The sequence below is a fragment of the Oncorhynchus mykiss genome, chromosome 9, assembly GCF_013265735.2.
Source record: "Oncorhynchus mykiss isolate Arlee chromosome 9, USDA_OmykA_1.1, whole genome shotgun sequence".
NCBI lineage: Eukaryota > Metazoa > Chordata > Actinopteri > Salmoniformes > Salmonidae > Oncorhynchus > Oncorhynchus mykiss.
Window position 1 is genome coordinate 51,901,728 of NC_048573.1, and position 22,872 is coordinate 51,924,599.

The 22,872-nt window shown below is 41.8% G+C and overlaps 3 protein-coding genes across 16 annotated transcripts in view; 1 reads left to right on the forward strand and 2 right to left on the reverse strand.

The window, feature by feature from the left end:
• The window catches only part of ube4b (ubiquitination factor E4B, UFD2 homolog (S. cerevisiae)), a 48,066-nt gene extending 46,019 nt beyond the window's left edge, over positions 1-2,047 (reverse strand). For 2 of the 4 annotated variants that reach the window (XM_021616116.2, XM_021616118.2), the window contains exon 1: positions 1,721-2,047. In XM_021616116.2, coding sequence (XP_021471791.1) covers positions 1,721-1,744 — 24 coding nt within the window. In that variant the 5' untranslated portion in view covers positions 1,745-2,047. The remainder of the gene's footprint in view (positions 1-1,720) is intronic. The other 2 variants (XM_021616119.2, XM_021616120.2) reach the window with 2 other exon arrangements.
• A 6,422-nt stretch (positions 2,048-8,469) lies between these two features.
• On the reverse strand, positions 8,470-19,416 carry LOC110532330 (nicotinamide/nicotinic acid mononucleotide adenylyltransferase 1). Of its 9 annotated transcripts, none has more exons than XM_021616126.2 (5): positions 19,271-19,416; positions 15,715-15,866; positions 14,744-14,927; positions 10,577-10,710; positions 8,470-9,726 (listed from the first exon to the last, which is right to left on the reverse strand). In XM_021616126.2, the coding sequence occupies exons 2-5, from the start codon at positions 15,827-15,829 to the stop codon at positions 9,323-9,325; spliced, it is 837 nt and encodes a 278-aa protein (XP_021471801.2). In that variant the 5' UTR covers positions 15,830-15,866; positions 19,271-19,416; the 3' UTR covers positions 8,470-9,322. The 9 variants fall into 9 exon arrangements, with proteins under 9 accessions (XP_021471801.2, XP_021471800.2, XP_021471804.2 ...); XM_021616125.2 differs by having other exon boundaries at positions 19,225-19,399; XM_021616129.2 differs by having other exon boundaries at positions 10,586-10,710; positions 19,225-19,396.
• A 2-nt stretch (positions 19,417-19,418) lies between these two features.
• lzic (leucine zipper and CTNNBIP1 domain containing) lies at positions 19,419-22,715 on the forward strand. 3 transcript variants are annotated; one of them, XM_021616133.2, is made up of 7 exons: positions 19,419-19,527; positions 20,109-20,218; positions 20,525-20,660; positions 21,045-21,143; positions 21,412-21,507; positions 21,808-21,889; positions 21,999-22,715. In XM_021616133.2, the coding sequence occupies exons 2-7, from the start codon at positions 20,118-20,120 to the stop codon at positions 22,055-22,057; spliced, it is 573 nt and encodes a 190-aa protein (XP_021471808.1). In that variant the 5' UTR covers positions 19,419-19,527; positions 20,109-20,117; the 3' UTR covers positions 22,058-22,715. The 3 variants fall into 3 exon arrangements, with proteins under 3 accessions (XP_021471808.1, XP_021471807.1, XP_021471806.1); XM_021616132.2 differs by having other exon boundaries at positions 19,497-19,841; XM_021616131.2 differs by lacking the exon at positions 19,419-19,527 and adding an exon at positions 19,555-19,963.
• The last annotated feature ends 157 nt before the right edge of the window (positions 22,716-22,872 follow it).

Here is a 22,872-nt window from a genome sequence, read left to right on the forward strand (position 1 = left end):
GGTTAGGGAAAATTCTAAGAAATGTAGATTTTTTTTTGTAGTTACCCTTTAATTCAGGCACCTAGACTGTTTGGTTGTCTTGTTTCTGTAATGCACATGAGCTGGCGTTTACAAAACAAATGGATTGATGCAAATAATCATATCGTTCTGCCAGGTCGGCATAGGCTACTTTGTAGCTAGTTAACATCTAATGGAGAAGGTTTTTTGAGAAAGGCCTTCATTAACCTTTCAATCTATCTTTTTGCTGTTCCTTAAATTGTTTGAAACCTGGACGTTTTACTTCATGATGCACATCTTGCTTCAAATTAGCCTATTGGCAAAATCCCACCATGGAAACATGGAGGCAAATATTTTACAAAAGACTCCTCTTATGTGCTCTCCTGTTTTATTGGTTTCCCAATCATATTTATTTCATTGTATAGCAGCCAAAGGCATAATCCTAGTCATATTAGCAACCCATGATAGTTATTGCATCTTCAGATCTCCACTCTTTCTAAATGGATATTTCCATCTCTGTCCATGAGACAGCTTGCATCTGTGGTGCGCAAATTGAACATATGTGAGTAGGCCTACCACCATGTGCACATTGCTGCACTTAAAATGTGAAGAAATAATTGTTGATCATCATTTTAAGCAAAACATTATGATCTGTTCCATCAGCCTTATTAATTGATAGTGTATACATCCACTACACTACTTTGATACGCATCCTGGTGATTAAGTAGTGAGTATACACAATGCACACAAGAAAAACTACAACACTGCTAATGCTTACCCAATAACAGAACGCACTAAATTACCTATTTGGTTCATAACTGCGCACATGTTACGCTACACATCATGAAATATATAGAACAATTAGACCGTAGCCAACAAGTATCAAAATATAACTATGAAAATGTAATGCATATGATTGAAGTTGGCATATAACGTTAATCTACTAATGATATTTTTATGCAGTCATCTCGGCTTTCATTGGAAGCATATCTGTCTGTATACGTCGCTTGTCTGTATCAATTGCAAAGACATTGGCAACTTTGTATTTGTAGTCAAGTTTGTTCTTTTAGTTGTCGGCAGTCACAGAGAGAAGGATAAACCAAGTGATTATATGTTTAGCGGATTTCTTCTGTGTATAAAGCGACGCGGGAGGGCAAAAAAAGCATCTAACGACGCACTTCGCTTTTCTACAAGTGGTGTGAGACAGGTGTTCGATTACGAGCGTTTTAATAACGCTAGTTTTGGAAAACAGATTTAACGATGCTCCTACGAAGGCTATAATGATGAATTTAGCGTTAAGAGGCTTTTTGGAAAACGGGCCCTGATTGGTTGCACAATGCCATGGTGGCCTGCTGTGTTATGCTGAGTCGCCTAGCTAGCTAGCTAACGTAGCTACCTGCCTTTAGTTAATAAACTAGCTAGTTACAGAGTGTGGGCTAAATAGTCAGTAACGTTAATAACGTACCAAAACATACCCATTAAATTGACGTCAAGGTATTCAAACCCTTATTATCGAAAAGGCCAGCGTTAAAATGGTGTGTTGGCTAGCTACCGTTACTGTTATATCTCCGGCTTTATGCTTAACGCGTTACTGTAGTGTCACTGACTAGCTAGCTACGTTAGCCTTTGAAATGGTAACGTTAACAACGACGACATAGATTTTGTCGAGGCAAATTGGAAAACACGAATAGTAGTTTTTAGCAACATTACGTCGTTATCTTACCTCGTCGGCACTCAACTCCTCCATCGTTTTCCCTTTATTTTCAGCTAGCTTTACTAATTTTGCCAGCCAGCTAGCTATCTGTTTAATAGAACCAAATGTGCATAGTCTAACTCGTGAAACAAATAGCAATTTGTCTTGATTGCCTCGAAGTTAAAAAAAAAGAGGATGCGTGCGTTTCCTCAATTGAGTGGTATCTATTCGAATTATACGAAGAATGAAACAAACACAAAAGTATTATTCATCAAAACCACTGAGGTATGATCAAAACACGAAGGTTGCCATTTTGGATCATGTGTCACGTGACTGGGGACTGACACTTCACAAAGGGAGGTCCCAATACCGGGAGGTCTTACACTATATACAAAAGTATGTGGACACCCTTCAAATGAGTGGACTCGGCTACTTCAGCCACACCCGTTTCTGTCGGGTGTATAAAATCGAGCAAACAGCCATGCAATCTCAATGCCTCAACCACGAAGTGGTAGGCCATGCAAGCTCACAGAACGGGATCGCTCAATCGTCTGTCCTCGGTTGCAACACTCACTACCGAGTTCCCATCTGCCTCTGGAAGCAACACCAGCACAAGAACTGTTCGTCGGGAGCTTCATGAAATGGGTTTCCATGACCGAGCAGCCACACACAAACCTAAGATTACCATGGGCAATGCAAAGCGTTGGCTGGAATGGTGTAAAGCTCACCGCCATTGGACTCTGGAACAGTGGAAATGTGTTCAATGGAGTGATGAATCACTCTTCACCATCTGGCAGTCCGATGGAAGAATCTGGGTTTGGCGGATGCCAGGAGAACACTACCTGCCCGACTGCATAGTGCCAACTGTAAAGTTTGGTGGAGGAGGAATAATGGTCTGGGGCTGTTTTTCATGGTTCGAGCTAGGCCCCTTAGCTTAGTTCCAGTTGAGGGAAATCTTAACGCTACAGCATACAACAACATTCTAGACGATTATGTGCTTCCAACTTTGTGGCAACAGTTTGGGGAAGGCCGTTTCCGGTTTCAACATGACGATGCCCTTGTGCACAAAGTAATGTCCATGCAGAATTTGATTGTTGACTGGCCTGCAAAGAGCCCGGACCTCAACACCATCCAACACCTTTGGGATGAATTGGAACACCAACTGCGAGCCAGGCCTAATTGGCCAATGTTAGTGCCTGTCCTCACTAATGCTCTTGTGGCTGAATGGAAGCAATTCCCTGCAGAAATGTTCCAACATCTAGTGGAAAGCCTTCCCAGAAGAGTGGTGGCAATTTTAGCAGCAAAGGAGGCACCAAATCCATATTAATGCCCATGATTTTGAAATGACATGTTCGATGAGCAGAAAGTACACATTTTGGTCATGTAGTTTGTGTCAAAATAATACTTGTTTACACAAACTGTGATAACTTCTTTATACTATTATCGTGGTTAAATTACATTTAGCTAATTATATATTTTTGGGGCAGGTAGCCTAGGGTCAGAGGCGCAGGCCAGCAACCTCGGTCATCAGTTCAAATCCCAAATCTGGTCTTGCAACCGGTGGGTATCCTATCCCCACATGATCTACAAACTAGATTATATAATTACTGGTAACACAGGCTCTTATTGCCAAATCTTTGACTACTGCTAATACAACAACCAGTCTTCGCAGTCCTATTTTACTATCATATTCTCGTCCTATCCTTGACATGTTCACTGGGACGGGTTTTGGAGAAAAAAATCATAACCTAGACCAGAGCTCTCCAACCCTGTTCCTAGAGAGCTACCCTACTGTAGGTTTACGCTCCAACGTCAATTTTTCTGACCTGATTCAACTCATCAACCAGCTAATTATTAGAATTTGATAAACTAGATTAGGGTTGAAGCAAAAACCTATAGGACGGTAGCTCTCCAGGAACACTGTTGGAGAGTCCTGGCTGAGATATGTCTGCTTTAGGAAGCACTGATCATCTTTTTATTTATGTTTTTATTTCACTTTTATTTAACCAGGTAAGCTAGTTGAGAACAAGTTCTCATTTCAACTGCGACCTGGCCAAGATAAAGCAAAGCAGTGTGACACAAACAACAACACAGAGTTACACATGGAATAAACAAGCGTATAGTCAAAAACACAACAGAAAAAAGTATGTCTATATACAGTGTGTGCAAATGGCATGAGGATATAAGGCAATAAATAGGCCATAGTAGCAAAGTAACACTGGAGTGATAGATGAGCAGATGGTGATGTGCAAGTAGAAATGCTGGTGTGCAAAAGAGCAGAAAAGTACATAAAAACAGTATGGGGATGAGGTAGGTAGATTAGGTGGGCTATTTACAGATGGGCTATGTACAGATGCAGCGATCGGTTAGCTGCTCAGATAGCTGATGTTTAAAGTTAGTGAGGGAAATATAAGTCTCCAGCTTCAGCGATTTTTGCAATTCGTTTCAGTCATTGGCAGCAGAGAACCTGAAGTAAAGGCGGCCAAAGGGGGTGTTGGCTTTGGGGATGACCAGTGAGATATACCTGCTGGAGCGTGTGCTATGGGTGGGTGTTGTTATCATGACCATTGAGCTGAGATAAGGTGGAGCTTTACCTAGCATATATTTATAGATGACCTGAAGCCAGTGGGTCTGGCGACGAATATGTAGCGAGGGCCAGCCGACTAGAGCATACAGGTTGCAGTGGTGAGTGGTATAATATCCTGACTACACCGCAAGCATTGCAAAAATTAGTTTAGAAATCTATGTTATTCAAATATTGCACCCACACTGCTCACAAGCATCCGCGTTGCCAAGGGCTAAAATAGAAGTCCTTTCTATTTCTGAAGCAGATCGTGCTGCAAGTCCTGCCTCTCCCATCTCCTCATTGGTTTATAGAAGCAGGTACCCACGTGCCATCTCCTCATTGGTTATACCCACGTGGGTGATTGAAAGATGAACTGTGTTGCGGTTGTCGTGGTAATACTATGAACGTTTAGATGCCAATCACCATATAAGTTCAACATGAAAAAGTCTGGAAGGAGGAGAGATGACTAGAAACGATTCTGTTGACCGTTTTATGTGTGGATTAATTGTCAGAGTAGAGTACCTTGTGCATTTCAGGTAAAATAACAACCTAATGTTTATATCCCAGGACAAATTAGCTAGCAACAGCAAGCTAGCTAAATAGGACAAATTAGCTAGCAAGTGCAAGCTAACTAGCTTAATTGCCATAAATGTTTAATGCTTTTGACCTGTCCCCAAATTGTCACTGGTTCAGAGTTTTTGATATTTTAACCTGCGTGTCATGATCGCGTTTGGTGTAGGGGGACAAAATACATTTATGCACAATGTCGCACGAGCGCAGCCGGTTTGGGTTCCGTGTAAGGGGCTTTGGTGACAAAACGGATGGCAATGTGATAGAAAGCATCCAGTTTGCTGAGTAGAGTATTGGAAGCTATTTTGTAAGTGACATCGCCGAAGTCGAAGATCGGTAAGGTAGTCAGTTTTACTAGGATATGTTTGGCGGCGTGAGGGAAGAAGGCTTTGATGCGAAATAGGAAACCGATTCTGGATTTCATTTTGGATTGGAGAGTTTACAGTCTAGCCAGACACCTAGGTATTTGTAGTTGTCCAGAGTAGTGAGGCCCGGAGCCTGCTGTTTTTTTTTTCTACCTGATAATTAATTGCACACACCTGTTGTCCCCAGGTCTAAATCAGTCCCTGATTAGAGGGGAACAATTAAAACATGCAGTGGAACTGGTTTCGATGTCCAGAGTTGACTTTGAGGGTTATAGACATTATTAATTCAGGTGAGAATCCTCCTCTTAAAAATGTCAACCAAGCCCTGCTGTGTTTTTCTTTTCAAATTATGTACCGTACAATTTTATAACAATAATCCAATGGTGTCCTCTAATGGTCAAAAATTATAATGTTTTCATTTGGGACTATCAAATGAACAGTCCCAAGTCATATTGCTTTAATCATGTCAACACTTGAAAGGCTGTGTAGCCAGACTGTATTCCAGGACTCGTTCTCAGAGCATGCGCAGATCAGCAGATAGTCATATTCACTGTAATTTTCAACCTCTCCTTGTCCCAGTCTGTAATCTCCATGTCTTAAAATGACTACCATCATTCCTGTTCCCAAGAACTCCTTCATACCACAATGACTACCGCACTATAGCACTCACATCTGTAATCATGAAGTGTTATGAAAGACTGGTTATGACACATCAACTCCATCAACCCAGACACCCTAGATCCACTCCAATTTGCATACTACCCCCAACAGATCCATAGACAACGCAATTGCACTCCACACTGCCCTCACCCCATAAGAGAATACTGAGAATGCAAATTGTCTGGGTAGCCATTTGAATAGGTGTTCAGGAGTCTTATGGCTTGGGGGTAGAAACTGTTTAGAAGCCTCTTGGACATAGACTTGGCGCTCCGGTACTGCTTGTCGTATGGTAGCAGAGAGAACAGTCTATGACTACGGTGGCTGGAGTTTTTGACAATTTTTAGGGCATTCCTCTAACACCGCCTGGTATAGAGGCCATGGATGGCAGGAAGCTTGACCCCAGTGATGTACTGGGCCGTTCGCACTACCTTTTATAGTGCCTTGCAGTCGGAGGCCGAGCAGTTGCCCAACCAGTCAGGATGCTCTCGATGGTGCAGCTGTAGAACCTTTTGAGGATCTGAGGACCCGTGCCAAATATTTTCAGTCTTCTGAGGGGAAATAGGTTTTGTTGTTCCCTCTTCACGACTGTCTTGGTGTGCTTGGACCATGTTAGTTTGTTGGTGATGTGGACACCAAGGAACTTGAAGCTCTCAACCTGCTCCACTGCAGCCCCGTCGATGAGAATGGGGGCGTGCTCAGTCCTCTTTTTCCTGTAGTCCACATTCTTTTTCACTGCTTGGTATAGCAACAGCACCGCCCTTGATCACATGGAGCTACAGAGGGTGGTGTGGACAGCCCAGTACATCACTGGGCCCGAGCTCCCTGCCATCCAGGACTTCTATATCAGGCTGTATGAAAGGAAGGACCGGAAAATTGTTTAAGACTCCAGCTTCCCAAGCCATAGACTGTTCTCTCTGCCGCCGCACAACAAGAGATACCAGTGCATCTAGTATGACACCAACAGGCTACTGAACAGCTTCTGTCCTGATGCCTAGTCATGCCTAGCCCCTGGTACAGATCTACCTCTATCCCTGTACATTGTAATTATGGTACTGGAACTGACCCTGTACATAGCTTCTTACTTTCTTGTGTTATTTCTTATTTCTCATGTTTTTGTTGTCATTTCTTTTTTGTGCAGCATTGATATTGATTACTGCATTGTTGGGTTTGGAGCTTGTAAGAAAGGCATGTCACTGCACTTGTGCACATGACATTAAAATTCGAAACCTTAAAGTGCATTCCTTCACATTCTTTTTGAAAACTTGCTTGCAGACCTGCCCTTCACAGTAGAACTCCTGAGAAAAGAGAATAGGAATATAAAATGCATAAGAGAATGTAGTTTATCCTTCTCTATTCAGTGTGTCCAATCACAATTATTCCCCATCTGTTCACACACCAGCTTACTCCCCTTCATGTCACAAGTATGATACACACAGAGCAAAAAGCATGTTCATAATTTTTGAAAGACTGACCTAGTAGTTCATGTAGGCTAGCTAGAACAAGCTCAATTACACTAATCATTATCACAAATGCTATTTTAATGGAAACCTCAATATTCTTTGGATGATCTAATCTTTGACCAAAGTGGTTAATGTCAGGTTAGTCTCACACAACCTGACTAGAAGGCTGGTCCAGGTCGTTAGGGTACGTTCCTTCTCTAACTTGAACTGCAGACTGTTTGTGAAGGAACGCTCACTAATGACCTGGCCAGAGCTAGCTGAGCCAGTGTGAGACTTGAGTCTGGCTTTGCTAGACTTCAACAGGTTGCCTGGATTGCACCTTGCAGTGCCTAGTATCTAGCCCATTGGTGAAAGAGAAAGTATAGTTGCAGAAGGGGCTGAGGATTTTGATTGTGTACAGGTCACCCTGTTACTCGATCACCTCCCCCAGCTTCAGCATCTGGGTGATTTTACAAACTGGGATCAATACCTGGGGATGGACAGTGTAAGAACATGCTCAGACATACACGGATTATTCCAAACATTAGGAACACCTTCCAAATATTGAGTTGCACCCTGACAAAAGCTTGAAGACACCAGCTGCTACTACCAAACATATGAGTCAATACAGCGATTGCTTGTATGTCATATTAGAAATCGTACATAATTGAAAATAAACAAATAACTATTTAACCTGTTTTGCTTGGGAACATATGAGATGAGGGTTTGGCCTGAGCTTTCATTCAGTCCTGCTAAATTGAGCACCACCGTAGCTAGGCTAGGTTTTCAACTATTGATCAAGAAACAGAAGTTAATTTTAGAAATAAAACATGATAGGAAGCATTGGCAGCATTGCCTTTGTTGCTAAACCAACAAACAAAAAAATGAAGGGACAATCTGCAGTTTCAATCCACTCAGTGATTCCATACAGTGCCTCTACTAATGCAACAATTGAGTGGGTATTGTATCTACACTTCAATCAACTATTGTAATACATTTCATGTTATCAGAATAATGCTCATCTGATCAAGAAAGTTAAAGAAGTTGAAGAAAGTAGAAAGGAAGACTAAGAAAAAAGCTACTAATAACCTGCATTTGAAGCAAACAGAATAGGTGTGAATGGTTGGGATTTCCTCATTATAAAGATGTAGTTTTTTCTTAGAGACAGCAATGACAGAAGTGTTCACAAGCTGCAAAACAAAGACAGCGTTTTATTTCTCTCAATACACACCATGCCGTTTGTATGTCGCTCTAGCCTACTATATCTGTAAACGGCTTCCATATATACCAACTTGCCTTTGCCTGAGGGAATTATTCAAACACACACACACACTAAAGCCCCAGCATTTTAAAAAACCCACAAAATGTACTCAAGGGTGGACGAGCTTGTTAATCACTGCATTGCGAAATGAAACATTTCTGTAGTTATACATCAGGCTCATTGTAAATCAAGGAATTCTCATTTGTACACAAATAATCATGGGTGTCGATCTGTGCTATTATATAGATAAAGTGCTCTAAGGACCAGATTGAGTGTTAGTGACAGATCAAGGGTTTACATTCTGGCGCTTGGGATTGCCACTACTTGGGTGCTTATACTTTTCTACAAAACACAGTTATTCATTTAAACTTTAGCAGATTCACCCATTCTCTGAGGAGATGCCACACAAGAGGCTATTCTGGTGCAAACTCATTCTAGCACTGGTGAGCAGTCTACTTCAACTGTTACAAAAATATACAAAAACATCTGTGCATTCATTCACAAATCTTCTCAAACCAGTAAAAGATAAATGCTTCTACTACACAGTCTCAAGTAGAGGAGGCCGGTGGGAGGAGCTGTAGGAAGACGGGCTAATTGTAATGGCTAGAAAATAAATTGCAAAGGTATCAAACATATGGAAACCACGTTTAATGCCCTTCCATCTATTCCATTCCACCCATTCCAATGAGCCAGTAATCCTATAGCTCCTCCCACCGGCCTTCAATGGTCTCAATGCATTCAAGTTGGCAGCAGGCAACATGGCTGGCCACCTCAGCTGGAGGAGGGGCCGGTATGTCTCTGAAGCGGGGCAAGGACGACGTCAGCGTTCTTCTGCTCACTCTCGGCACTGTACAGGCCGTGCTCCCGGATGTAGCTCACCACCGGGTCCGGTAGTAAGTAGCGGACGGTCTGGCCCCGGCACAGGGCCCGACGCACGTGCGTGGCCGAGATCTCATTGGTTACCCACTCACGGACCACGTGGATGTTCTTGCGGTGCTTCCACAGCACCTCCGATTGGTGGATGAACTTGTGGGCGTCACAGCCGTTGCGGGTGATGCACACCAGGCCATAGCGGCCCACGATCTCGGCAATGTCCTCGTGCTTCCACAGGTTGGGAACGCCGAAGGACTCCAGGACGTCCGCGCCGCACAGGAGTTTCAGCTGAGGGCCGTTGTCTAAAGGGTTCATGGACAGATGAATAGTTTATTAACCCATACAAGACTGAAATGTGTATTCTGCTGTACAGAACCTCTGATATAAACACACATTAGGCTAGAAAGTCTGAAGCAGTGGGTTTAAATAAAAGTGTGTGAATTGCCTGATTTCTGAGAAGGATCTTTTTATCTTAGGACTCACCTACACTTAAGAGACACGTATCATGGAATGTTGCCAGACAATGTCAAAAAGTTAGCCACAATGTTCTGCACTAGTAGAGACAGCCTGTGCCGGCAAAACATGTAACCAGCACCATTAGTTTTTTTTACCTCAGGGCAGATCACTTGCTGTTCCACCATACCAGTCTTCAGGTGGTGTGACTAGTTGTCACTGGTTTCTATAACACCAAACCCTATGTGGGTGCTAATGTCCCAGACAGACAGTAGTATTCAACAGTTGCTGGCTCAATGAGTTAGAACAAGGTGCTGGCAACAATAGGGTTGCCGGTTTTAGTTTATTAATATGAACATTTAAAAATAAAAAACAAGCACATAAAAACTTGAAAAAGCCATCAAGGAAAAAGTCAGACTTAATTCCATTGTGGTTGAATTTCCAAATGGGCCAAATAATGAATGTCACTATCAATGGTTCTGTAAGTCACTTTGCATAATAAAATGACCAAAATTGTCATTACTAATCTGAGTGGAATTGATAGTAAGAAACAATATAGCAGCAATGAATCCCATTGTGTTACCTGCCCTGGGTGTTACACAGCATCCTCCTCTCCAAAGAAGAGCTAGTAGGGACTTCTGGGTAGTAAGAAATGTGCATTTGTCTGTAGTCTCGGAATGCTCGTGGAAAATCTCTCCCCTTTTTTACCTCTCCTTGTGTGATACGAGGATGGATCCTCGAAAGAGTGCTTTGTCGCCTCAATCCTCCTCTTCTTTGCAGTGTCCACATAGTCATTGTTCTGTTCCGCTGTCATCAGTTCTTTATAATGATGCCTTAAGTGCAGACAACAATTAAATTGACACGAGGGAGATAAAGCCCAATGGAACCAAGCAAGGATCATGGCAGAGTAGCTTCACTTGTTATTATGGTTACAAAATGTCACAACTAAATGACTTTTTGGTCATTCATTTGATTTCAATAACTTTGACTGCAGACCTTTTGACTTGAACAAAACTTGCTATACATACTGTATTTGCCCATGGCTGAAGTAATCTGAAAGTAACTTTGAGACCTGAATGCTAAAACATTAAGGAGATAGAGGTGCTCAAAGTTAAGTTTGCATTCCCCACCCATGAGTGCCGTAGGAAACTATTCAGACCCCTTGACTTTTTCCACGTTGCAAATTGATTAAAGAGTTTATCTACACACAATACCCCATAATGACAAAGCAAAAACAGGTTTTTAGAAATGTTTGCTAATTTATGAAAAAAATAACTTAAATATCACATTTACATTAGTATTCAGACCCTTTACTCAGTACTTTGTTGAAGCACCTTTGGCAGTGATTACAGCATCGAGTCTTCTTGGGTATGATGCTACAAGCTTGACACCTGTATTTGGGGAGTTTCTCCCATTCTTTTCTGGATCTCACTGCATTGTGTGGTTGAAGATGAGTTAAAGGGCACCAAATGGCAGTTGATCTACCTAGGAAATGTAACTCCTCGCTCTCCTGAGCAAATACCCACCACCACCTTCTCTCCTATGTCAGCACTCCATAGTGATGTAACAGACAAACTACAGACCTTGATGAGAGATCTCAGATAGCGAGATGAATAACCTTGCTACACCCCAAGCCATAGCCTCAAGACCTGAACAGATCATTGAAGCCATCATCAGATGCTAGGACCAAAATCAAAGCTCTCTGCAAACAGGTAGAAAAACTGAAGTACGCCATAGCTGCAATGATGATCCATCTAACTCAGACCAGCAACACGTCCAGGGCCAAAGAGGAATGAAAACTTATTCTGCTATAACTGTGGTGAAGATGGCCACTCTTCCAGGAACTGTCAGAAAAGGAAAGAATGTAGAGGAATTCAACAGACGCTTCATCCATGCTCAAGGACAATCAGGAAACAGCAGAAGGGACAGTAAAGGAGCCTACAGTGTCTCCTGTGAAAGTGAATGGGAAAACCCTGTCATGCCATCCTAGACAGTGGCAAGCATCCACTGGCAGTTCTACAAAGACAACACATCATCTCCAGCCTTTAGAAGGGATAACCTTGTGGGGCCTAAGTGAGAGCAACTACCCCATGACGGCAACATCAGCATCACCATTGAGATCTCCTGTGATGCTGTAGGCGTCCAGCAGCCTATTGAAACTCTAGCCCTTGTGTGTCCTGAGACCCTCCATGCTCACTGGGACCAACCGTTCCAGACCAGCTACATTCCAATGCTTAATGTAGAAGGATGTCAGCGACATGAGGGCTGGTCTCCTTGCAGGGCTGGTCTACCTGGATGACCTCATTGTGTTTGGGAAAACCTTGAAGGTGCATGAGGATAGGCTGATGAAGGTCCTGGACTGTCTGGAGGCCTGAGGCTTTCCATCGACAAGTGCCAGTTCTGCCAGACCTCAGTGAAATACCTGAGCCACAGTCTCCGATCAAGGTATCGATGCCCTCCCCTCATGGCCCAGACCAGAAAACCTCAAGGCCCTCCAGTCATTTCTTGGGTTCTGTGGATACTACCGGAGGCAAATGAAAAGGATACACTTCTGTCGTAAGATCCCTCCATGAGATTACCAGAGGTCACGCCCCCAAGAGAAAATGGCAAGCCCACCAGTCCTCCCTCTAGAGTCACCTACCAGAAGGAGAAGGAGCTGTTTGGAAAACGATGGACAGCAGAGTGAGAGAGAGCCTTCCAGAACATTGTCGAACGCCTCACCAGCTCACCTGTGCTTGCCTTCGCTGACCCTGAGAAGCTCTACGTCCTCCACATTGACGCCAGTCTGTGTGGCCTGGGTGGAGTGCTGTACCAGGAGTACCCTGAGGGATGGAGACCAGTGGCTTATGCAAGCTGGACCTTGTCCAGGACAGAGAAGATCCAGCTCACAAGCTTGAGTTCCTGGGGCTAAAGGGGGCAGTGTCAGACAAGTTTCATGATTTTCTGTACGGAGCTAATTTCCTGATGCACAAGGACAATAACCACCTCACCTATGTGCAAGCCAGTGTCAAGCTGGATGCTACAGGCCAGAGGGGGATGGCCACTCTCGCCAACTACGAGTTCAAGTTGTAGTACAAGCTAGAGCGAGTGAACATTGCCGCTGACGCCCTGTCAAGATGTCCACACATGAGTGCTGAAGAGGCTGGAGACTGGGTTGAAATCCCCTCACCAGGAGTCAGAGCCACTTGCCAAGCGATGACTGCCAACAACTCTTCAGACAGTATCTCAGAGTGTGCATCTAGGAACATAAGGGCCCAGCCCGAGGCTGAAGCCTTTGTGAACTTCACTGCTCTAAAGATGGACTATCCTGCGTGAGGATCTGCAATGTGCTCCGGGACTCAGTAATATCCACTGTCAGCAAGGCCATTTCCAGAGGCTACAGTGTTCACCCTGACTGCACCTGTCGCAGTTAACCCAGAACCCAAAGGAGCCACAGAAGATGGACTGGAGAGGGACCCTGAAGAGGAAGCTGTCCAGCCCTCCCCAGATCCACAGTGGACACTCAGGCCATCCCAGAACTGCCAAACAAGAGAGTGGTGAAGGCACTAGTTAGGCTGTCTTATGAGGAGTTAGGTACACCGCACAACACTACCGTATTACACCGTAACACTACCGTATACAGGTATTTTGTATAATAAGGGTATTTCTTTTCTTGGATGAAACATGAATGTTTCTGTGTACTTATGTCAAGCATTGACATAGCACACACATTGACGATGCTGTGTGTGTATCAACGTATTGCATTCTGAGGTCAAAGGTGTTGGGTCTTGTCGGGAGGCTACGTTTATTTTGTGAGGGGTGTATGTAACTCCTGGTTAATTTGTTGTTTTGTAGCAAACTATTACTTATTGTGTACTGACCATTGTTGCATGTGAGACATATTTGGGAGGTGGACCAGTTGCTAGTGAACAGTGCGACGTATGAGAAAGAACTACAAGCAATCAACATTTTCTAATTAGCTATTTAAAGTTGTGTAACTCACTGACCAGTGAAAATAATAGTATATATGATGAACAATTAGTTGAGGATCCCCGACCATGAGTACAGTGAGGGATTTGTTGCTTGTACTTTCTCAGACAGCGGATCAACTGTCATCAACAAGCTCCTATTTTTGTCTCTCAACCGCTACACCGAGAGACAGCGTTAACATGGTCGTGAATTGCCACTGGTCGTGGTAAAAGAGAGGAGTTCAGAGTTTGAGTGGTCCCATTTTAATTGAAGAGGACCGTTTTAGTTTTTGTTTCACAAAAGGAACTGTGTCGGGCCATTCCAGTGTGTTTTATTGGGACAGCCACAGGTCTGTTGACTAGAGGTTTCCATTCACGAGCAGCCCCTCAATCACGCATCAGTAAAGCTTGGAATGGATTCTTGGACACAGAACCAAGTTTATTTGGGACTGAGAATTTTTCTTGTTTCTTTTATTAGTTTAAGGGAGGGGATCCCCATTTTAAAGTATCTATGAGCATTCTGAGGTGTTAAACTCTGGTACTAGGTACAAACTGATATGAACTCCGGTCCCTCAGAAGAGAGTGCCACATTTGCATTTGTGAAATTATTTTGACAAGATATGAAAGTAAAGGGCTTTATGTTTCTAGATCCGTATCACAATTGAGAATGGGTTCACGTTTACATGGGTTTTTTGGCTGCCAGTGCCAATCTACCTCTGAAAATAACATAAGGTCCTTGGACCTTAAGGAGTAACAGTAGGCTCCTTAAGAGTACATCTTGGCCTAGGTTACCCTGGATAAATTTAATACAAGAGTCTTGCAGTGCAAGTAATGCTTTTTTTCTTTTTGTATCACACAAACTCACCAAATCAAAATAGATTTGACAACCCCTCTTCACACACAAATGATCAGCACTCACCACATCACTTTAGCTGTCTCCACCCATTCAGGCTGCTGGCTCTCCCATGCATCTACCTTGATCCAGTCAGAGGTGTCTGTGGCCAGCCTGGCCATATCTACACGGTGACAGGCCTCAATCAGACCCTTCTTCTTATAGCCGTCACCCACTGCAGAGATGATGCCCCTCACCACTATGTACTGTCCTGAGAGTACATAGAAAGAAAGAGGAGTTAAGCCAGCTAATTTTGTAGAGCACACAATGACAATACAAATTCAGTTAAATACAAAATACTACCACTCTTATTTGACTAGATCTGCTTCTCATAATTTGGAAGCAATGCAAATGTCTGAGGAAGTAGGTCCTAAACTCACAAAACACAAAGTGATGATTTACAAATGTATAATCTAAAGAGATATCTACTGCAGCCCTCGTCATCCACATACAACAACCGTTCTGCCAGTCACATTCTGTTAAAGGTCCCAAAAAGCACACACATCCCTGGGTCGCTCGTCTTTTCAATTTGCAGCAGCTAGCGACTGTAACAAGCTGTAACAAACACTCAAACTGGACAGTTTTATCTCAATCTCTTCATTAAAAGACTGAATCATGGACACTACTACTGACAGTTGTGGCTGCTTTGCATGATGTATTGTTGTCTCTACCTTCTTGCTGTTGTCTGTGCCCAATAACGTTTGTACCATGTTGTTGTCATGTTGTCATGTGTTGCTTCTTTGCTCTGTAGTTGTCTTAGGTATCTCTTTATGTAGGGTTGTCTCTCTTGTCATGGTGTGTGTTTTGTCCTATATTTTTATTTTATTATATTTAATCCCAGCACACATCCCCGCAGGAGGATTTTTGCATTTTGGTAGGCCGTCATTGTAAATAAGAATGTGTTCTTAACTGACTTGCCTAGTTAAATAAAAGGTTAAATAAAATTTTTTTTTTTTTTTTTTTAAATCTGTTGACAGACCACAAATGATCAGACATACCTGTATCTTCCAGGTAATCCCGTGCCAATTCAAACATACGCAGGTGCATATTGGTTATGGGGTTGAAAGACCCACAAGCCAGCAGAACCACTTTGGTTAGATCTTGAGGCTCCATTGATTACAGTACATAGGAGCTAGAAGGACAGTCTAGGCTGAAAGAGAGAAACATACAAAGATATGTTGACAAAGCTGTGTGACCGGGAGGGTTTAGATTTCAAAACTCTTTACTGAATGTGTTGTGTGGATGTGTCTTGCCCATTGCACTGTTCACTTTTTGATGCCTTTGACACATTTCATTCTAATATTTCATAGTATTTCTGACAAGATAATAAAACATTTAAAAAACTGTAAAGGGGCGAATACTTTTTCCAAGGCTCTTTGTACAGCAGTTTGAACAATTCTGTGGCTAATCCATTTTGCATTACTTTAAATGGGACAGGCTAAACATGACATATGACTTATGAATAGAATCTGAGCACAACTTTCCCAGCGTCGTCTGAGTTTGACCGGGGTAGTCCGTCATTGTAAATGAGAATTTGTTCTTAACTGACTTGCCCAGTTAAATACAAAGGTTAAATAAATAAAATAAAAATAAATGAATGAAGCCCATAGATGGAATGTTGGTAGCATAGGTCTATGTATGCCTTACTGTGTAAGCCTACTACATAATGATATCAATATTATGGGCTTTTGACTTGCAAAAGTGAAAGTGTGCAACTGAAAGAGCTTTAAGAGATGCACCATGTAACGTTAACCTTGGAATGCCCCAGTGTTGGGCTAATTAGCTCAGATTGTCCGTAATGAGGTTCAAACTCACAACCTTTGGGTTGCTTGGCATTCGCTATATTACACTCATCCAGCCACCCTACTTTCCTTGATGCCTTAACATACTAAATGGAGTTTCTCGAATTGACATATATAATAATAAGAAATGCGCCGAGAACAGATTGCAACAATAACTTTTTAACTACTTTGCAACTATTTAGCATGTTCGCTAACCCTTTACACGCAACTCATAAACGTAAACCCTAGCCTAGCTAACGTTAGCCATCTAACTAGGATTCGTAACATACATTTTACAATTCGCAATATATTGTACGTTTTGCAAATGTTGTTAAATGTAATACGAATTTTAACGTTAATTGGGTAATGGACATCCACAAACGAATACATACCATACGAAACATGTCATACTAAATGGAGTGTCTCGAAATGCTCTGAGACCAGGTTGCTACGAGGGGTCTCAAAGCCTCGGTTAGGTTCGGTTTGCTCCGAGCCAGAAGTAAACGTCTGTGCCATTTACTCCCTTAAAAAGACAGTAGCTTAAAAAACAAGAAAAAACACTTCAATTTGTCCCTCTAGAGAGACTGTACGCAACAACATACAGTAACACTTTTTCAAAATCTGTCAGACTCAATCTAAGATAAATCAAGAAATATGTAATTCGTTTTTACTTAAAGGTCTTAGTCGCGCGATTTTACAGTTAACTAAGACGTTTGGTGCAGTATTTCTCAAGTGAAAAAAATTGCACAAAAACTAGTCTTCTGTCACTGAACGACAACAAAAACTTAATTGAAGAATGACTACTGCTGACCAATCACCGACGAAGAGGCGTAGACTTCCGAACTTCAGTTTATTTATGTTTTATTTAATCTTTATTTAACTAGGCTTAAGTCAGTTAAGAACAAATTCTTATTTACAATGAAGGCCTACCCCTGCCAAACCCTAACCCGGACGATGCTGGGCCAATTGTGTGCCGCCCTATGGGACTCCCAATCACAGCCGGTTGTGATACAGCCTGGAATTGAACCAGGGTCTGTAGTGCATTAGACCGCTGCTCCACTCTGGAGCTTGACTCAAAAAGTGATAAGTGCTATCTGATATCCCTGGGACGTCCATACCCTAGACCTAAACCTAACCTCAGCCCCCTCTTCTTCAGTGGGGTTGAAGGCTATTTCGATCATCTAGCTAAAATATAAGCCTATTTTGACTAACAAGCCATGGCAATAGACAATAAAACAATCCTGAAAACATTTTTTCTTCTATATCATGGTGGCCCACAAACAATAGTTTAAGTGCATGCCGCCACCTACTGTGCAAGAATGTATGATCAATCATGATCGGCCCAATTCTGTACTACCATGAAAATAAATTCTAAACCAAATAAATCCCTAACTTTTACCACAACCTCCCCAAAAACCCCTCCCCATTAAACTGTATATCTGTCATGCTGAAACACTCCACCCTTAGCATTGTTCAGCATGTCAACAACCATTTCAACAGTAACATCTGTTACCCCCAATATATCTCTTTTGCCTTCTCCACAATAACCTTCAACCTGTTATTTTTGCTTTCCACACCCCAAGTTGTACTGATAATCTTAGCAATATAATTCATTATCAAAGTGTCCTTTGACAAGGCACATTCATGAGCACAAGATTTTTTAACAGGCCTCAAAATCATGCCAGGACAATCAGAAGCACCAGCCCCGACAGTAGACCCACTACAGGTACATCCGTGTATGCGCCATCAGTCCGCACTGTAGTTCTACCAATCTGTTTTATGGCCTCTGCATACGATACAGGATCAGTCATGATGTATCTCTGAGCCTCTCGCTGTACCTTGCATTAACCAAATGCTGCACTGTGTTCTCCCCCACAATTACAGCACTTACCCTTCACACTGCTTCCACATTCACCGTAATCATGTGCGCCTTCACACTTGGCACATATTTTCTTTCCTTTACACTGAACAGCTACATGTCCCATTCTTTGGCATTTAAAACACCACAGTGCATGGGACAAATGATCTAACATTGAAACTAAGGAATCCTATCTGTACTTTTCCCGGCAAGACTTTCTCAAACCTCACAATCACTGATAACCTTTCACTTCTTTGATCCTCTTTCATCTGTGAACATAGATATATTGGGACCCCAGTGAGGAATACCCTTAACCTAGCATAAGCACCAGGTACATGGCTTTTAATCTTCATCCCATTCAATGTTTCTATTTTTCAATATCTTCCCCTTGTTCCCACACAATATTAACAATCTACCATGTCCAATGAAGCGAGCTAATTTCACTTCACCTACCTCTTTCTCTGCGGCATTACCTTCAACCAAGTTAGTCAGATAGGGTGTAAGTGAGACCCTGTGGTCTCATCAAACACAATCACCACTTTCCACTCCAACACATCACTACTCTTGTATCCTACCTTGGCCCTCTTTAAGCTTTCTTTACAAGACGATCCACTACTTTCTGTACTATGATCTCTCTTCTTCCTATGTCTTTTCACTACCGAACATTCCGACCCTTGACCCTCACGTTCCATACCATCTATACTGACACCCATATTGTTCTCATTCCAGCACAGCTGCTGCTGCTGCTTCACCAACTTTTCCTCAATTTCCTCCATTTCATCTGCACTACTCGCCGCCATTTCCCATGAACCTCTTACCACATTTCTGCAATAGCGAAACAAGACTCAACGATATCAAACAACTCTCACTTGTGATCAAACAATCGGTCTCATTCGTTTCTAGTCGCCTCCTTACACAGTTCAGCCACAAACGTGTCAATCCCTCAATCTTTCCAGATCCCTGAAAACATTCGCTTGATGTTCCCAAAATACAAGGAACCTAACACTAAAATGACTCTTTAAAATGTAATGCACTTTCTGTATTACTAATCGGTCTTTGATTGGAGAGGATTAAAATAGAGACATATGATTGGACAAAAAATAACCGGAAAGGACAAGGCCGCACCCACGGAATAAGAGTCAAGTCTAGGTGGGATTCAGCTTTTGTCAGATGTACGTAAATCATTTTTTGTTGTTGCATTTTAGCTAATCCTAACAATTTTCTAACTTTAACCAAATTCTCATAACCTTCGACATTTAATAGGCTACGTAATTTCTCATAAACCGGCTACGAAAAGTCAATTCTGACAAATGCTGGATCCCTTCTATCCATGACCACAAACAAGAGCTACGTTCACAACTCCCACACTCCCCAATGTTTTTTGACAGTATTTTGTAACACATTTCATGGAGAAGTATTCAAATATATGTTCACCTCTTTCCTAAATTGATTGTGTTGAGGCGAGTTATATTTTTCTAACGATCAGGTGAGGATTACTTATTTAATTTTTTCAAGCCAGCAGCTAGACAACTATAGCCACAGGCTAGACTACTACACGCACAAAAAAACTGTCTCAGTCAGATGAATCTGGCGGCCAGTGGGAACAAGGTAGCTAACTATAGTAGCTAGCTAATAGCGAATGTTATTCTTCATGTCAAAGGATAGACCGCTCCATTGTGTTTGTAGCTAGGTAGTTAATCCACAAGTGATACATGAAATTGAACTATTTACTCACTAAATATGATATTTGCAGGGTGGAAGCATGGCTTCTCGTGGCAAATCAGAAACTGGGAAACTAAAACAAAACATGGAGGAGCAACTGGACAGATTGATGCAACAGCTCCAAGATTTGGAAGAGTGCAGGTACTCTCATCATCAGTCATTCCTAACTGTGAACATAATGTGGGTTGTCTGGATGTTCCACACACAGAACTAGAATTAATTCAGTGTATTATATTTATAAGATTCCACTAAGGGATGTAGCATGGAACTTAGACCACATATGTCTAGAGTGGATGTTCCACTCACAGAATTAGAATGAGTCATTATATTCATTCTATTTCTATGATTCCACAAAGTGATACATGTAGTATTAATGGAATTTAGAGCACATCTCTGTACACCCATAGATTTTGTTCCTCCATTACCAGGGCTCTCTGTTTATTCTAGAGAAGACCTAGAAGAGGAGGAGTATGAGGAGACCAAGAAGGAAACCCTGGAGCAGTTGAATGAGTTCAATGAGTCTCTGAAGAAGATGGTGACAGGCAACATGACACTGGTGGATGAGCTTGGAGGAATGCAACTGGTAGGGACTTTGGATGACCAGATATTAAAATTAAATAGAATATTATGAATATAAATAATATACTTAAAGGAAATCAAACTCATTCCATGGAGGTTTGAGTGTCTGCTGTTTTTTGTTAATTCCTTTAAATGTGTGTCCAATTAAGACCAAGACAACTAGGTGATGGCAGTTCCTAAATAATCAATTATCAATCAAGTACAAGGAAGGAGCGAAAACCCACAGACACTACCATACAGGAAATGAGTTTGACACCCCTGATCTAATGTATCTCTATGGGCCATACACTGTCATATCATAAGAGTGACATAATATTATAACGGGTAATGACAAACCATAATGTTGTCATGATGCATGACATGGGAGAACTGTCCTTTTCTTCATTAGGCAATCCAGGCTGCCATCAGCCAAGCTTTCAAGACCCCCGAGGTGATCCGAATGTTTGCCAAGAAGCAACCGGGGCAGTTGAGAACCAGATTAGCAGAGGTTTGTCGGAAGCACTGTTCATCTATGTATTTTATGTACATTATTGTTTGTACATTATTTGATACATTTAATATCAAAAGTAAGCTTTACATTCTAAAACCTGTTCAGTTCATGGAATGCTTTGAGGGACACATATTAGTCGTGGACTAAAAAGCATGGTCAATTGAGAATCTCTATTGAAATAGCTTTTTAATCCAGGACTAAGATTAATCTGTGACTGGGAAACTGCCCCTGAAAGTTTAGCCGAATGGTGTGAAATTTTCTGTAGATGGACCGTGATGTCATGGTGGGAAAACTTTCGAGGGATGTGTACACTCAGCAGAAGGTGGAGATCCTCACTGCCTTGAGAAAACTGGGCGAGAAGGTAAAAGGCCCGTTGTACCAGTGTACTGTGATCCCTTCTTCATATAGCTTAAACTTGTGATGAATACTGTAAGAGAAAGTGGCATTGAATATTTTGAAAATCTGCTATGATGGAATGGTAATTGGTATAACATACAAAATGTAACCATCTGGAGTTCAATAAATTGTATGCTATATATGACAGTCATTAACTGTCATTTCATTTTAGTGAAATACTATAACAGGGGTCTTATGACTATGGTGTGGATTAATGGTCTTTCCTCAGTTTCACTCTTTTCATTTCTCCTTGTTCTTCCTGCAGCTTACAGTCGAAGACGAGACTTTTCTGGCTGAAAATGTGACCGCAACTCTCAGCCAATTTGAAAAAATCACTGCAGACCTCGGTGAGCTTTAACTCCACTGCACTTCTTATTTTTTTTACGTGTTACTATACCATGAGATCCAACCTCAACAATGTAAACTACTGTACTTAACCAGCATCTCACTTTTCAGGATCAGAAGACAAGATAATGGCTTTAGCTAGTTCTGGTGTGGAGAAAACCAAGGTATAGAGGATAATCAGGTGTTGTCCAATGTCTATGTTGTTTAACATCAAGTGTTTCCACCCAATAACAGTGCCATAATATTGATAATGTAAATCAATCATGCACTTAGACCGTACTTGCTTTTAAAGAGTAAAGTTAACCTTTTGTACACTTTTTTTTTTTCTGATGATGATTGTAAAACTTGGTATGCATTTGGTACTAGAGTAGTCTATTTATAATTTGAACAGTCCATCGGTCATCCTTTTTGTTAAGTGTGGCTCAGACATTTTGAAGGCTTTAAATTCAGTTTTCATACAGATTGTCTTCATGGCTAAATCATTTTGTTTTAGCTCTTGGATTAAATTATTTTTCCTGCATAACTGTTCATGTCAAAATAAATAAATGAATCATTGCAGTGTTAAATATGCAATGCTGGGCTTAAATGTGATTGCATAACACACCAACTTGAACCAGCTCTGATTCTTAATTGAGAGGAGCCCGAAAATGTCAAAAGTCAGTTTACATGCATCATTTTGGATGTGTAGTGTGTTTGATGTCTGACAAAATACTTTCTAAAAATGTAGTCATAAGTGGTATAAGTTTCTCTATGATTTTTGTATTCCTAATATAAAGTTAAATTTCTCAATCTTCTGTCTTATTAAATATAGTAGTGTTGTGGTTAAAACGCATTGCCATTATTCTATACACTAGTTCTGTTCTTTCAGCACCAGGGGGCACCATGATCAAACATTCCTATTTATAAGCAACACCAGTGCTCTGACTCCCCTGACAGTCTTATAACTTAGTGGATTTGAACTAGCGAAGCCGGTGGGGGAGGCATG